This window comes from Triplophysa rosa, linkage group LG9, assembly GCF_024868665.1.
Source record: "Triplophysa rosa linkage group LG9, Trosa_1v2, whole genome shotgun sequence".
NCBI lineage: Eukaryota > Metazoa > Chordata > Actinopteri > Cypriniformes > Nemacheilidae > Triplophysa > Triplophysa rosa.
Window position 1 is genome coordinate 23,896,955 of NC_079898.1, and position 16,694 is coordinate 23,913,648.

Below are 16,694 nucleotides of genomic sequence, written 5' to 3' on the forward strand. Positions count from 1 at the left end.
ATTTCTTAATTTTTTATACCCATAGGCCCTTATTTAAATCATCTGTGTACTGTATTCTATTGTGTTATGGTCTCTGTGTACTGTTGTTGCTGTTTCTGTGTTCTGGATGCTCCTGTCACCAAAACAAATTCCTTGTATGTGCAAACATACTTGGCAATAAAGCTCTTTCTGATTCTGATTTCTGATATCATGACTGACAATGTTCACACAATCAGTGTTTGGGATTACAAATTAGTATCTACTAACTAAGGTGCAGTGCTGTTTGTTCATATGAGCGCAAGGGCCTATTTCAATCGGAGGTTGGCATCCCTCTGCTGTCCTACTCACCCTTAAGTACAGAGAACCTTGAAATGGTAACACTTGCGAGAATTCCCAATGAGATCTCCACTTTGCGAAGGAACCAACAACAAAACGACATGCTTTTTTATCTGCAGCGGCCCTTCTTGTGGCGCCTCATCCAGTCGTGCCCTTTAAAGGCACAAAAAGGCCAGTTCGACTTCTCCAGGGACTACATCTAAAACTGTTGGATTACAGACTGTTCTCTATATGTTACTGAAACCCTACATGAAAACACACACTGTATAAGGGGACAAAAATCTAGTCATGTCATGTTTGCCACGAGTCCTGAAAATGTAAGGTCAAATTTGGCAAACTGGGACACTTTTTGACAGTCATCTCAATGTCCAATTTACCCGAATTCATCCTGTGCGTATCATTTTGGTTATATAATGCATTATGAGTTGAAATGTGTTTTTAAAAACAAATGTATTTACCCGGACAGACTGTGGCTATAATTTCGAGTTGTAGTACCGTAGTTGTCCAGCAGATGGCGCAGATGTTCCTATAATTGAGCATTAACATCTTCCGCTGCTGTAACATTGTGTGCAGTCTGTATTTCATCAAGTTCGCTTGTGAAGAGTTTTATAGGCTTCTACAATGAAACATTTCGTCTGCTATATTGGCGTTGTGGTCTACAACACGACTATTGTTCCAGCCACTCAATACCTAGTGCAGATGAATTCATACCCTTTGAATAAACGGCAAATAAATACGTGAGGTTGTGTAGTTTTGTCTCCGCCGTCGTTGGAATGACGTCTGTTATGAGTTTCGGTAACCGCTGCCATCTGTTTGCTTATTTGGCTGGAAGAGAATAGGAGAAATGCTGTTCCATGTTTTCCAAGTGTTTGTTTTGAATTAGTTTAAGCCACTTTGGCACGTTAGTGCAAACAAGCCAAAGTGGTTAAAGAAATTCAAAACACAGTGAGATACCAGGGGAAATGTTAGTGATGAAGGCTATGATGGTGATTTTTCTGATGATGGTGTCATGGGCAATTTGGGTTACTGACATTTAATCACATGCGATCACGTAATACCGCGAATTAATGACATCAACAATCACATTATGTTCAACAATATGACTTAACGTACGTTAGATCAGTGACGTCATGCAATTTTGACAAATAGGCCTAGCTAGGCACACTTGACTGAAAATGTTTCAAGAAATGTCTTTTCTCTAAAGTCTTAAGATTAATTTGGGACTAATTTGTAGACAAATCTAAATAAACAATTATAAATAGATTCTGTATGATTTTTCAATTACGAAAAAGAACTCAAGAGCTCAGAATACATCGACGTTATTTCAATATTGTTAGATTACAACGTTTTTAGATCTGGTGCTGAGATGTTTTAAATATCCATTTGGGATACAAGATTGGGTTCGTCCAAATACTTAAATCACATATTAGATACGAACAAAACATTCAAGTTAAAATAAAGGTCACATAAATAGTCACATTATTTTGTTTCCAATACATTTTGCAATGTATAATAGCCTAGTGAAGATTTTTGAACTTGAATGTTTTTTTTCTCCTAAGAAATCTGATAATGGATTTAAGTGTTCCCTTACTTTTGAGCAGTCAGTGCATTTTCTAAATGAAAGTTACAGCACACTATTCATGATGAAATTGTCAAAAAGAAGCCCCTTGTTCATGCCTTCTCCTTAAACCAGTACAGCTCACCCAAACAGAGAGCGATTCACGTGTGCTGATGAAAAGAACAGAGAGACGGCGGATAAGACGACAGAGTTTCCTTTCCCTCACCTACCAGCATCTATAAGAGATTCCTCCCAAACTCACCTCCCGACTACAAAACGGGCGTCAGATAAGACCTACGCACATACAGAGAGAGAGAGAGAGAGAGAACGCGAGAGAGAGAGAGAGAGAGAGAGAGAGAGAGAGAGAGAGAGGACAGGACAGGACAGGACAGAGCAAAGACACAAAACGGAGCGCTTCACTTCATTACGCACACATTACCACGCGGGAAAACACGGTACCGAGTCCATAAATTCACTATCAAGCTATATTTTTATCACGAGCTGAGAAAGGACGGGATTTAAGGAATTCATCTTCACTTTTAAAGAAAGTTTTTTGTGGATTTTGTGCGTCTGGAGAGGTGTAAGGATGCGCGTCTCCGTCCTGCTGGTGCTGCTGTGCGCTCTTTACGCAGGAAACGCGCACAAACTCTCCGCGCTGACGGTGGGTCACCGTGACACATTTTTTATTATTACTCTATTATTGATTTATTTTTCTATTTAAAATATCATAACTGCAGTGCGTTTAAATACTGTATAAATTAGTTTGAGGTTTGAATGTCCATTAAACCCGTGAAGCATTTATAGGCTATAATGTAATGGTGTGTGGAAATTATTATAGTCATTATACATTGTTGGCTTATTATTCTTTGGTAATTGTTCTCCCTAATAGGGCTAATAGACATTTATTATATTTTTATATCCTGGTCTGATCTCACTGATATTGTGATGAAAAGTTGACATGCTTTTTCTCTTCAAACCTACATAAGATGGCTTTATTCAAGGTACATTTATTTTAACATTGTTTTATAGCTCAAGGGTCATTGTCCCGATCTCACAGAAGGTAGCAGAAGAGTTTGTGTGTGGGGCATTTATCAGGTTGATATTTGCTCAAGTATTTGTGCTCAGACGCTAGTGTAAGATGAGACGAGTAATCACGGTAATCCTGTTTGCAGTGGAGATGTTTGTGTACTCACTGACTCAAAATTCTTTAGGAGGGTAACCAGAGATCCACATGGTCTCTTTCGAATGATAGCAAACACGCACAAAGCTACAGGTGCACTCCAACCTCATGCTTCACCCGTTATACGGGGACTTGGCTCTGCCCGCTGCGCCGTATGAACAGCTTGAGGTTTTCTCGCTGGTTTCTTCATGGATGCCAGCCTGTGTACACAGGGTTAGAGCTGTTGATTGCGGGAAGCCGCTCCCCATTAACTGAGTGAGAGAGAGAGTGTATAAGCTCGTCCCCTGTGGGACACGGTTGGTAGAGAGACGCATGGGTTCGGACACAGAGCGGCTTTGACGGACTACGAAGCCCAGGCATTTATGTGCAACCAGCTCAACCCACACTGAACGCCTGAAGGTTTGCACACTCAGTCATGAAACGGACCACTTTCTAATCCATAAATGTTGGTAAATACTCAATATTTGTGTACCTGTCAGAAATTCTTTAAACTATGGGTGCCTTGCAGTTGATGTGCACACTTTGCCCTTACCAACGCTACGCAAATAAGATTCGTTGTTTTGTTCTGTAACCCTTTGCTGAATGTAAAATGGACAGAACTTTGGATTGTGCTTTGAATCTGTGAAGGCTTCTCACATGATTTCAGTTTTCACGTTTAATATTTGAGGTCTATATGTGTCATCCCCCAAGAGCTGTTTTCTTAATCCCCGTGTTGAGACCGAGCAGCGCTCGCTCTGGAGTTTTCACCTGGCATTCCCTGCGTGGTGCTGATGGAGGCTGTTAGCACCATCGGCACAGATACAGTCGCTGTCAATGTTCCTCTGCTGGCATATGCTACAGCTCGGTCTTCTGGGATGGCAGCTATGTGGCACGGGCATGAATCAGGGCCTGTGATGAAGAGGTCTCCCGGGCACCTGCATCAGCCCGTGCCGGAAGAGAGAAGATATGCTGTTATTTGAGAGAGCGAGAGAGAAAGTAAACATGCTAATTCGTTTCACTGTAGCCCTGTTTAAATATGCTAACTGTCCCGCGATCTGTGATTCACCTGTACTGGTCCATCGACGGGCTCGGTCGGGGTGTATCCCGTGCCGTACGAAAATATTTGAAGGCTAAATCAATCCAGCACGGGTGAAGTGGATTATGGGAAGGAATGCACGGTGTCACACTCGGAGTGCCGTGATTTACGGAGAGACGCTATGGCCGACGCCCCTCTGCTCATTATTTACAGGCTGAGAAAAGATGCCTTTACATTAAACGTTAACAAATGGCTGTGGGTAGTTAACCTGGGGGTCGGAGGTCGTCCCACCTCACTCTTCTTACACGGCCTGGCTGAGCGGAATGTGGGAGGCAGAGATGCAGTTGTGCACTGCAGACCCTCATCTAGATTCACACGCACACACACGTTTTCTGAGCTATACCATACATATGTTGGGGTTTTATTTAAAACTTTAGTATTTGTACAATTTGAAAAAAATGAATTGCAAATGAGGACAACATACATGTCCTCAAATGGGAAATCTTGTCAGATTTTGTGCAATTCATTTGCATCACATTTATGCATTTGGTAGACCCTTTTATCCAAAGGTTTCCGTGTGGATTGAACCTGTGACCTCTACGGTGATAACATAATAGACTCTTTACTGAGTTACAGGCATTCATGTATTAAAATGCTTCAAAAGGTCCTTCACAGACATGCCATAGAAGAACCAATTAGTCAAAGTTTCTTCAAGGGACACTTCACCCAAAAATTAAAATCCGGTCTTCATTTACTCGCCCTCAAGTTGTTTCAAAACTGTATAAATGTCTTTGTTCTGATGAACACGGAGAAAGATATTTGGAAGAATGCTTGTAACCAAACAGTTCTTGGCCACCATTGACTGCCACAGTAGGAAAAATGACAACGGTAGTCAAAAGAGCCCCAGAACTTTCCTACATTCTTCAAAATATCTTCTTTTGTGTTCAACAGAACAAAGACATTTATACAGATTGTATACAGAACTTGAGAGTGAGTAAATGAAGACAGAGTTTTCATTTTCGGGTGAAGTGTTCCTTTAAGTCTGTTTAAGTGAGGACATCTCATAGACTTCTGTTGTTTTCCTACCAAGCTAATGATATTTCTTCACCCTAACCTGAATTATGAGATTTTTTGTACTTTATGATGCGGAGAAACACATTTTATTTAAGTTTTACAAAAAGTTTTGTCGAAGTTTAGTCAAACCAGCAAGACGCTGTTCAGAAGTTTGATGTACCTCAGACCTTCCAGATAAAGCATCAGGCTGTTGTTTTTACTTCGGTGCATATGAGCTCTAAAAATCCGATTGTTGGCAAACGTGCAGTAATGAATGTATTTACAATGATATATACGTACGAAATATGTTCAAAAAAGTGAAAACTTCCTCCTCAGTCCCCCAAAAACATTGCTTATTGATGTGGCACATTCCGAAATTGTATTAGAAACCTCTGTGGATTTCATATTCACGCCAACAACATCAGTTCGTTATTTTGAGAGTCGGTCCGCTCAGCTGCGGTTTAGTAATAAGGAAGTAGGGTGTAGGAAACAATAAGGCCACATGGACACAGGAGATTCGTAACTCGGCTGTGCCAAGTACCTTTGAAAATCATCACGGCAGAAATGCTTCTGTATTTCTACACATTTTCCACATTTGCTTTTAGTTTGACTCCAAAACCTTTCAGAGGTTTCCTATTGGTAAGACGAGGCTGGTAAGAGAGTTGTTTTTGGTGTCAAAGGAAGAATTCTGTGTGAATCTGATGTGACTCTCAAGAAAGCAAATTGGAGAATCAGATGCATTTTGTTTGTCATTTTTGTGATATTTCACACATCTCTCCTGAAATTTTCTTCTGAAAACAGCTCCGGCTCAAATGGTGCCTGTATTCATACGCAAAACTGTGCACCTGCACGGGAACGTTTTTTTCTTCACGTTCTACTACCAGCAGGGCTTTCCCTTTTCTCGCCTCCATTTTTCACAGCAATTACAGGCTTTTCTCTTTGATTGAGTTAATAGACTGAATCTAGGCTGTCACTTTTCACCACGCTGGAGACTAACGATGCCTAGCCAATCCCAGGAAGCCCCCGTTGGGACCCTTTCACACGTCCTCGCCCTCTCTCTCGCTCTCGGCCGGGCCTCCATTGACCCATTGCGGCCAAGGTGTGAGGGGCCTCTCCGGGTCTGTGGTTGGGCGCCCCCCCCATCCTTTTGGGGCCCCTCGGCCCCCATGTGGCCCTCTGTCGGCCACAATGCTCTCCCTGCTGGAGATTGGCCTCTGAATCGCTGCTTTCAATCCCACAATGCTTCACTGCCAAAAGGGGGTAATAGGATTGGAAGTTTGTGTGCTGGTGGGTCCTTGAAAATAATATGTCATTTTTTTCTGTCCGTCTCGCTTCATTTCTTTTTGGTGCCTTTTTCTTTTTCTTTCTCTTTTATCTGAAATGATTTTGCTTTGAAGGAGGGGGTGTTGGCAGATGTGAATGACTAGTGGAAGTGTCATGGATGTCGTGTAGGAGATATGTTACTATGATACACATACAGACGCTGAGTTCCAAATCTGGTTAGAATATATAATCAAATATATATTTAATTCATATTTTTGTGTTTTATATGGATCCCAGAAAAGAGTTTTGCAGCAGTTTTGATGCTATGGGAGAACATTTTTAACAAGTTTAACAAAGAACGACCAGAAGACGCTGGCATTGTGTAGGTGAGGTTTGCTGTTAAAAATCAATAATTTTACAGGATTTTCACAAATTTTGGAAATGCAGTTAAAAAATGTTAAATTACAGGAAGAAACTGCAAATTTAGAAGTTTGGCGTAAAATGCCATGAAAAGCATGTTGTTTTACAGTTTTTTTCTTTTGTTGTTGAGAATGGCGACATTAAAATCTCTTGGAGGTCACGTTTGATATTTTTTTAACATTCACTTATAGAGTCAAGGCTCAGGTGAATTGCTGCTGTATTCAAAAACAAGAAAAGATCAACAAAATATTAATAACTGATAAAATTATAGTCTTATATGCTTTAACCCAGGGGTTCTCAACCTTTTTGACTCCAAGATCCCCCCATTGTATTCAACAATATTCAAAGGCCCCCCTAACAAAAACTCAAAATTCCTACCCAATTAAATATTTTAGAGCTTGACATTAACTGGAAAAACATTTATTCATCAGAAAAATGGCCAAATAATAAGAAATATCTTGTTTATTAGTTTTTGTAAATGTATTTCAATGCTTATTTTGTCTAATTTAAAAATGTAAGTCATCTTGAGGCCCCCTTGAAAGTCAGCTGGGGCCCCCTTGTGGGCCACGGCCCCCCTGTTGAGAACCACTGCTTTAACCCATACACCTGATACACTGTGGTTAGCCTAAAGGTAATTTTGTCCAAAAAAAAGAGAAATACTTTAACCAAGTGTAGTTTTTTTTCTCCATTTTGTATTATGCATCTTATATTTGATTGGTTTATTTAAAGCACTTTTGGCCACTTCTGTATATAAAGAAAAGTATAAATAAGTAATCTATAAGTTGATCATTGAATCCAGCATTATAAATTCATTTAAACGTTGTATCTGAACTTAAGTCGAAAGGTTTCTGTTGTGGTGTTTTTGTGACCAGCTGTTGATCCTGTATCCAGACAGTTGTCGTGGGTGGCTCGAGATTCCCCTGGCGATCTTTCAATAGACGTGTCTTGGTTTGGCCGCCTCTGAATTAGCTGGTGATTATTTGGCTGCTTCGGGGGTTCGTGGGGTCTAGTTTGGGACGATCCCGACTGTACTGTTGACACACTAAATGTGTCTTGGCTGTGATGAGTCCTCTGTGGTGGTCTTGTTGGTTTTGTCCGTGTTTGGGACACCAGCTGTGACCCGATTGAACCGCGTTGGCCGCGAGAGCTCTTCGGCCATCGCTTGACTGAGTTCAGGCCTTGGCCGGCGTCATGAAATGGCGATTGTGGTTCAGTCGACGGCGCTCCGGGCAGAATATGTTTCCTGACATCTCTGTCGGGCCTCCTGCGAGCTCCCTGACAGAAGAGCTGAGAATGACGAAGCGGAAGGGCCACAGGGTCACAGCTGCAGGAACGAAAGGGCGATAGAAAGGGAAAGAAAGTGCCTGTGTGTAAGAGAGACACAAAGAGAAGGCAAGAGAGCGAACAGAGAGAGAAAGACTGTGTGTTTGAGGAGACAAAGAGAGAGATGGAAAGAAAGAGATTTTGTGGTGGGAATAAGAGTTTGGGGTGGCGGCGGGGGGTCAGTGTTGAGCCGTTATCTCAGACAGCAGAAGTCTGTCAGTCACAAACATGAGACTTAATGTTCATGCATTCAGAAGTAGTCTGAGTTAAAAAGTGGGCAGTGATGAAGAGAACCGTTGTCCTTTTGTCACACATTTCACTCTACGTTACTTGAAATAAAATGGAAATGGCAGTATGGTCATCTGCAGTTATTACACTGCAATAGAGAGCTGCACAATATTGAAAGAAATATGGGGTACAATAATGCCTAAAGTTATATTAATATTATATCATTAATGTTGAATCATATTAAAATTAGTTTAAAAGTGAAAATTAACCCACGAAACAAAGCCTCGTCTCTCTGCTATCTGCAGCAACCTAAAACTTTGACTGTATATTGCAAACCAACAAAATGGTATCTATTTTCATAATTTGTATGAATTTGTACATTCTTAGGTTTATCACTCTTCGCAGTGGGTATGACGTTGTCATGCACGCACCTGGCCGAAGTTAACTTCCGGTCTGTGTTTGGTTATAACAATTTATTTGATAATTAATTACATTCATATTCATTTATATTCATATTTTTTGCATAGATAAAACTACTCAACAGTTACAGATTCTAGACCAAATGTTAAGTTTGGGCCACATAACATTTGTCATTGATGCTGAAACGGTCTATAGAGCTTTATTATTGTTTTAATATTCCTTTTTTTATTCACAAGGTACGATATGAATTAGCCGCTTCGTAAAACAGTCACTTTTGTGTGAGATCAGGCCATGCAAACCAAACATGCATAGACATGCAAACTGCAATCGTTTCTATTTATATCTTTTTCTCTGATTAAAGTCGTTTCAAACATTACTACACTCTCATAAAGCATGTTTTCATTATTAACGCATTGTTTTACGTTACGCATTTTGTGTTTATTTTGTGTAAAATAAATGAAAGTGACAACACAAGTTGTGTTAAAAGCACAAAATGTGTTGTCGCAGAATAACACAGAGATCCGTTCAGTTAAGGACAACACGTTTTGAGCGTTCTCACAGAAATAACAACGTTTCTTTTGTTTCTAACACAACCGTGTGCATAAATCAAAAGTAAACTGCCTTCTTTTCACAACTAGACATCTGAGTCCACTTTCAAAGTAAGGTTGTGTGTGTGAACACAGAGATTTTTTTTATGTTTTATCATGAAAGATTTGTCCTAGAATAAACTACTCACCCAGAGAAATCACAAATGTGATCCTATCGCTCTATTACGTGTCGTCAACTCTCAAATGAAAGACTTTTGAGCGATTCATTTCTATTGTGGGCACAAACACGACAGCAATAATAAAAGACTCAAAACTCAATAAACAATAAGATTAGTTCAGTCCATGCTGTACACTCACGGTCTTTATCCGACGTGCCCGAAGCAGCTTATTCCCTCACACACACATGCACTTCCCCAGCATTCACCAGCTGAAGATTTACGATCAGAGATGACAGCACCTCTGTCTCCCATCGCCAGGGGCAAAGGGCTGATCTTTAAACCCCCTCTGAAACCATCTTCCAGGTGCAAAGCTCCCTCGCCGACACACACACACAAAGTCATTTGTAGCATGTCATCCAGTGCTAATTTTTGAGTGCTTAATGTTCCTACCCATCCGTTTGATATGAAGGATCTGTTTCCTTTCAACGCCGCTTTCATTCGCTGTTTTCCGCCGGCTGATTTATTGGCCACAGGTGAGCATGCGTCTATCGCGGCCTTTTAAAGTCGGATTTGCATTCTCCGGCTTGTGCCAATAGATCTCTTGAGTTTTTCCATGCTAACCAACCCAAACATTAAAGCCACACCTGCGTAGGTAATGTCCCCAGCACAAAGAAAGTCCATTTCCTGTGAGCTGATATTTGCGATGATGAACGTTCCTGCAGAGGACAAAGAATAAAATACACAGCGCTTTCCCATGTATTCAATCGGCGTTTTGTTTGCGGCCGTACCTGTGCAGGTGTGAGGGCGTCAGACAGATAACTGCGCTACACGAGAAGCCGTCAGCACCTCTGTCACTTACACACGATCCCTCATTCACAAACAAGACCTGGCATAGGACGCGAGTGTCAGAGGGGTCAGCGAGCGCCCGCGTTATTTGACCGTCTGTGTTGGGTTTTGTTTGCGTGTGTGTTTGAGTATTTGTTTCTGGATTAATCAGTCCGTGAACGACGGAATGCCGGAGAATGTAACGTGTTGTGAGTTTTAAGGGTGGACTAAAAAAAGAGGTGTGTGTTTAGAGATGGGGATCGAAAGGAATTTCATCAATCTGTTTTCAATGGATCCGTATTGATTCCATTAAAGGTTCTCTTGTGTTCATTACAGAGTCGGGTTGTTGTTCTATGAAACACGATAGAAAGATGTGTTGATGTTTTCTTTTTCTGTTCTTTTGTGGCTCCCAGTTATTCTCTCTCATCGCATTTATTTCAGAACGCAAACACCAGAACTCTCATTAAACCATCGTTTATTTTGTGCTGTCGTACCATGAATAGCTGTGCAGAAAATCGGACTATTTCAGATTCAATATTCTTCAATAATCGTCTCTACTTTATTACAGTTCAATTCCTATTTTGCCCATAAATTACAAAGGCAATAAAATATGAAAAAAGAAAAAGAACATACCAAATAATACACAGAATACAGGGTAAAATGTGCTTCAAAAGGTTCTTTGATGCCATAGAAGAACCTTTTGGTTCCATGAAGAACCTTTGACATCTGAAGAACCTTTCTGTTTCACAAAAGGTTCTTTGTGGCGAAAAAAGGTTCTTTAAAGAACCTTTGACTGAATGGTTCTTTGTGGAAGCAAAAATGGTTCTTCTATGACATCGCTGTGAATAACCTTTAAAGCACCTTTATTTTTACCAAGAGACATGTACAGTATAAAACATAAATATAAAACTAAAAGAATAGGAATTAAAATTTAGGACTGTACGTTTATGCTCTTAATTCATTCAATAATATGTGAAATCTAAAATACTATTTTATGCCATATTTGTGTGTTTTGTATAGCTTGTTGCTTGTACAGTTTAACTCACCACAATCCCTTTTCCTCGTTCTCTCTCTTGTTTCTGTCTCTCTGTAGTTTCTGCGTGTGGATCAGGATAAAGAATGTATCATGGATTGTTCCGGAGCTGATCGTAAGCCGCTGTGCGCATCCGACGGCCGGACCTTCACTTCCCGCTGCGAGTTTCTCCGTGCACAGTGCCACGACCCTCAGCTGGAGGACAGCCGAGGGCCGTGCAAAGGTCAGAGTTCACCAATCATGTGTGATCTGTTGCTGGTTGGGCTGATGCCCCGTGAGGGTCAGGGTGTGAGGTAGACGGGGTTAAATCCATCCGGAGATAAGTCATTCTTCGAGGGGATGAAAGAGATTGTCAGCCAACGCACCCAAGCATGGATTTACAAAACCGCATGAAATCAAAATGTTTCTTTTCATAATCTTTTATCAAAGTCAGTGTCGATGTAAATGTGCAGCGCTGCATTCATATGTGTGTGAGATTGGGGCTCATTTGTGTGAGGGGAGGGCCAAAATATTGTCTGTGCCCAAAGAGGTCAAAGGTCAAACGGCTCACAAACCCTCTTATTGTTTTGGGCTCGGCAGGAACACTTCTCTTTTTCTACTAGTCAGCACAATGTGTCGTTCTCACATTGAGATTAAAAGGATGTGAGGACAAAAATGACGGAGGGGACAAGGGGCACAAAAGAGTCTAATTGTCAAAAAGATAAAAAGGAATGATTGGACGATTAAAGGAAGTTTAGTGACTTCAAAACTTCACTTGAATGTGACTTTAACTGTCTGCTATTGTTTTATTTTCCTCTCTTAATCATTCGTCTTGGTTTTGTTTGTGTTGGTGCTCGCATGTCATCTCGAAACGAGACGGTTTTAATGGTTTGCCCAGTGGAGAGAGTGACTATATGTCTGCATTGAAATTCATTTCCAAGACTGGTGAGACTTCAGTCTGTGAATTTCTCTGCCGAGCTGTAGTAATGACCACAACACACACACATACACGCAAGTATGTACACACACACACATACGTTTTGCTGAACGCCATCAGTTCAATACAGAAGGAGAAAGAGCGAGCGGATTGATGTCTGGTCCAGATCCCAGACACATGCCGTCAGCACTTGTGAAGCATCTTGAATTGTTCTGTGTTTGAGAGGTCGTTGAAGAAGAAACTTTATTTCCTGCTTCATTTTCTTTCGCTATAACCATTCTTTCCTTTCCCCAGAAAAGAAAACACCGACGCCACATCAGTCAGGGAAAGATTTGCCTGTCGGTTTGAATTTAATGCGTCCTCTCCGCGGACGGTCTGCTTTTTATATCATGCTGACAACGTTAGCAGGATGGTAACTGCGTATAAAGTGGAATGATGGGAAACTGGAGTTATATATAGAAGGGAACTGGTTGAGGATAGAAGTTGCGGATAAATTAATCATCAAGTGTAGTACATTTTAAGAGCTCCAACTGTTTCTCGGCTCACCTCGTCTGACAGCTACGTAGCACCACCTAGATGATGAGATAAACTTATAAACCATCTGACCTGCGGATTTACCTGTGCTGTGTCTCCAGATACGTCCAGGTGTGTGGTGGAGAAGAAGTACACAGAACAGCAAGCCAAGAAAGTCTTCCCGCAGGTGTTTGTACCTGTCTGCAACCCTGACGGAACCTACAGTGAGGTAAGAGTTACAACAGACAGATAGATAGACGGACAAATCAGGCAGACAGACAAATCAGACAGATATCAGATAGATAGATCAGACAGACAGAGAGACCGATAGATCAGATGGACAAACCAGACAGATAGGTAGATCATTTAGATAGATCAGACAGACAGACAGACAGACAAATCAGACAGATACGTGGATCAGCTAGATAGATCAGACAGACAGATAAATGAGACAGACAGACAGTAAGATAGATAGACAGATAGATCAGACAGACAAATCAGACAGATGCATGGATCAGCTAGATAGATCAGACAGACAGATAGATGAGACAGACAGACAGTAAGACAGATAGATCAGACAGACAAATCAGACAGATGCATGGATCAGCTAGATAGATCAGACAGACAGATAGATGAGACAGACAAACAGTGAGACAGATAGATGAGACAGATAGACAGTGAGATAGATAGACAGATAGATCAGACAGACAAATCAGACAGATGCATGGATCAGCTAGATAGATCAGACAGACAGACAGACATACATACATACAGATAGATGAGACAGACAGACAGTAAGATAGATAGACAGATAGATCAGACTGACAAATCAGACAGATCCATGGATCAGCTAGATAGATCAGACAGACATATAGATGAGACAAACAGACACATAGACAGACAGTTGGACGGATGGATGGATGGATGGATGGACGGACGGATGGATGGATAGCTAGATCAGACAGACAGACAGATCATACAGACAAATCAGACAGATACGTGGATCAGCTACTGTAGATAGATCAGACAGACAGTAAGATAGATAGACAGATAGATCAGACTGACAAATCAGACAGATGCATGGATCAGCTAGATAGATCAGACAGACATATAGATGAGACAAACAGACACACAGACAGACAGACAGACAGTTGGATGGACGGATGGATGGATGGATGGATGGATGGATAGATCAGACAGACAGACAGATCATACAGACAAATCAGACAGATACGTGGATCAGCTACTGTAGATAGATCAGACAGACAGACAGTAAGATAGATAGACAGATAGATCAGACTGACAAATCAGACAGATGCATGGATCAGCTAGATAGATCAGACAGATATATAGATGAGACAAACAGAAACACAGATAGACAGACAGACAGTCGGACGGACGGACGGACGGACAGACGGACGGACGGACGGACGGACAGACAGACAGACAGACAGATCATACAGACAAATCAGACAGATACGTGGATCAGCTAGATAGATCAGACAGACAGTAAGATAGATACTGTAGATGAATCAGATAGATAGATAGATAGATCAGACAGACAGACAGACAGACAGACAGACAGATTGATCAGACAGAGACAGTAAGATAGATAGATGAATCAGACAGACAGCTAGATAGATATATCAGACAGACAGCTAGATCAAAGGGACAAATCAGACAGACAGAGAGATAGATCAGACTGACAAATCAGACAGATAGATATATAGGTCGACAGAAAGACAGACAGACAGCCAAACAGATGTTGTCAGAGGTTGATTTTAGGTAAATTAAATGATTAAGGATTTTTCTCCTATCATTGTTTGTGTTTTTGAACAGATCCAGTGTCACAGCTACACTGGTTACTGCTGGTGTGTAACGCCCTGTGGCCGACCAATCAGTGGCTCTGCAGTAGCCAATAAGAAACCTCAATGTCAAGGTACCACCCGCTTCTGCCTCTGCTGTGTTTGTTTATGGCTCTGTTTCATTGTGTGCCTGTTTAAAGTGATCTGTTTTATTTGCAAAGGAGATTTAAACATCATCAGTAATGTGATCAAGCAGTGATCTTTGACAGAACACTGTGTTTTGGCAGAAGAATGCCAGATTTGGGCGAGCCGGAGTATAAATCTCCCCTTTGAAAAACAAACTGAGACCAAGATTAAACCTCTTATTTTCAGTTGTTTTCCAGATTGAAATATATATAAAAATACAAATGTCTTGATTTATTAAAATTGAGATAATGCTGTGTTGTCAGAACTCATGTGTGTCATCATTTCAGTAGATCTGAATGCACCAAACCGAATGAAACTCAAGAACTAGCCTCATGCTTTGAGAAGCACTGCCAGAACGGCCTTAATCCTAATCTACAAAAACCTTACATCATAACAATACTACATAACCAAAGCCACATGTCGGCTGTCAGTAAACTGCCCGAGTACTCACAAACACAAAAATTCAGACTCTATCACTGCAGGCCATGGCTTTCTGAATCATGACGTTGTTGGCTTGGCTGTGCAGAACCACAAGATCACTAGAAAAAGACCAATTAGATGTAATTGCACATGCAACAGCTTAATCAGTTAGGTCTGGAGGAGCATCACAAACCCAACGTGTATTTGGCAGGCGAAACACTCGAGCCCAAACATCTCTTTTACTCCAAGATAGTGTCATATGGTTTTTACCCCCTGCAGACCCCATATTATTCTTTTCCCTCGTAGAGGCCTAAAACACAATTAAAAACGTACGTCACTTTTCGAGAATAAAATTTGCACATGATCAGCTCTTCCTGGAAGACAGGCGTGCTCTGATCTGCGGGAGACATTTAGGGTTTTATATGTTGGCAGAGACGTGCACAACTGAATGTACAACTTTATGAATAATGAATACAGATTCTTGGTGTATGTTTGCTATGTTAGCAGTAAGTGTGATTGTCCTGTTGATTTGAAGGTTCCAAGAACGGAAAGGGGAATCCAAAAGAGCCGGGAAAAGCAGGTAAATGCCCTTACCGTTACTGTTTTCTAGTTTTAAGTTATGTTTAAATGTTTCAATTTTGTTCTGTATTAATCCCAGGTAATATTAACATATTTTAATACATGAAGATACAATTAAGCATTCAGAAAGGTAACAGGGTTGAAAGTTTTACTATCTGACATTATAAGCTTTGTGCTTAAAGTAGTGAAAGTTCAAAGTGTCGCCTAGAAAGAAAACGCAATGCTAATATTTCAAACGCAAAAATTTTAACGTTTAAAACATGAAATTGCAAGTTACAAAAAGGTTACTTTTTAACATTAACATCTTTTTGTGGGTTCATGTAAAGTAAAATGATGTCGGTCTGACATTTTTCGCAAAATCGTACCTGACAGTTCAACTCATGATTATTTTCCACTGAAAAAACAACTAAGGCCATGAACACACTTGACGTCTTTTTTGACAAGAAAAAGTTGACAAGAGCGCTTTTTTAGTTAAAAGAAAAGCTGTCAGCGTTTGTGCCTGAAGGCAGCTCAGCATACAGGATTCATATAGGCAGAGTAAGTCTATTTGAATTATAAACAAAGACCGTCTTTGCAATAACCAACCACATATTTTAAAACTACCTTACTAATTTCTCGCTAGAAAGGCAATCGAAAGTTATTAAAGGTACAAAATTTAATTCTTTAATCTTTAATTCATATAAAAATATGTTCAAAGCAGCGCTTCGGCCGCCATTTTATTTTTTAGAGAAGGATCCTGCTCGACCAATGACCTTCCTCGCATGTTGTTACGGAAACGACAGGTCTCGCTACTCGCTTGTCATTGGTCAGCTGTCAAAAAAGATGTTGACGTAGGGCGTTTTCTTCAGAAAAGTTGAACTTTTTTCAATTTAAAAAGGCGCTCGGAGCTGCAGAAAAAGACGCCGGCAGTGGCTTTTAAAAAAGCGCTTGTGACTT

The 16,694-nt window shown here is 40.7% G+C and overlaps 1 protein-coding gene across 2 annotated transcripts in view; it reads left to right on the plus strand.

Moving 5' to 3' along the window:
• Positions 1-2,185: 2,185 nt before the first annotated feature.
• The window catches only part of smoc2 (SPARC related modular calcium binding 2), a 34,185-nt gene continuing 19,676 nt past the window's right edge, over positions 2,186-16,694 (plus strand). The window contains exons 1-5 of one of the 2 annotated variants that reach the window (XM_057343013.1): positions 2,186-2,534; positions 11,400-11,562; positions 12,891-12,997; positions 14,608-14,707; positions 15,715-15,759. In XM_057343013.1, the coding sequence (XP_057198996.1) occupies positions 2,460-2,534; positions 11,400-11,562; positions 12,891-12,997; positions 14,608-14,707; positions 15,715-15,759 (490 nt within the window). In that variant the 5' untranslated portion in view covers positions 2,186-2,459. The remainder of the gene's footprint in view (positions 2,535-11,399; positions 11,563-12,890; positions 12,998-14,607; positions 14,708-15,714; positions 15,760-16,694) is intronic. The other variant, XM_057343014.1, reaches the window with a different exon arrangement.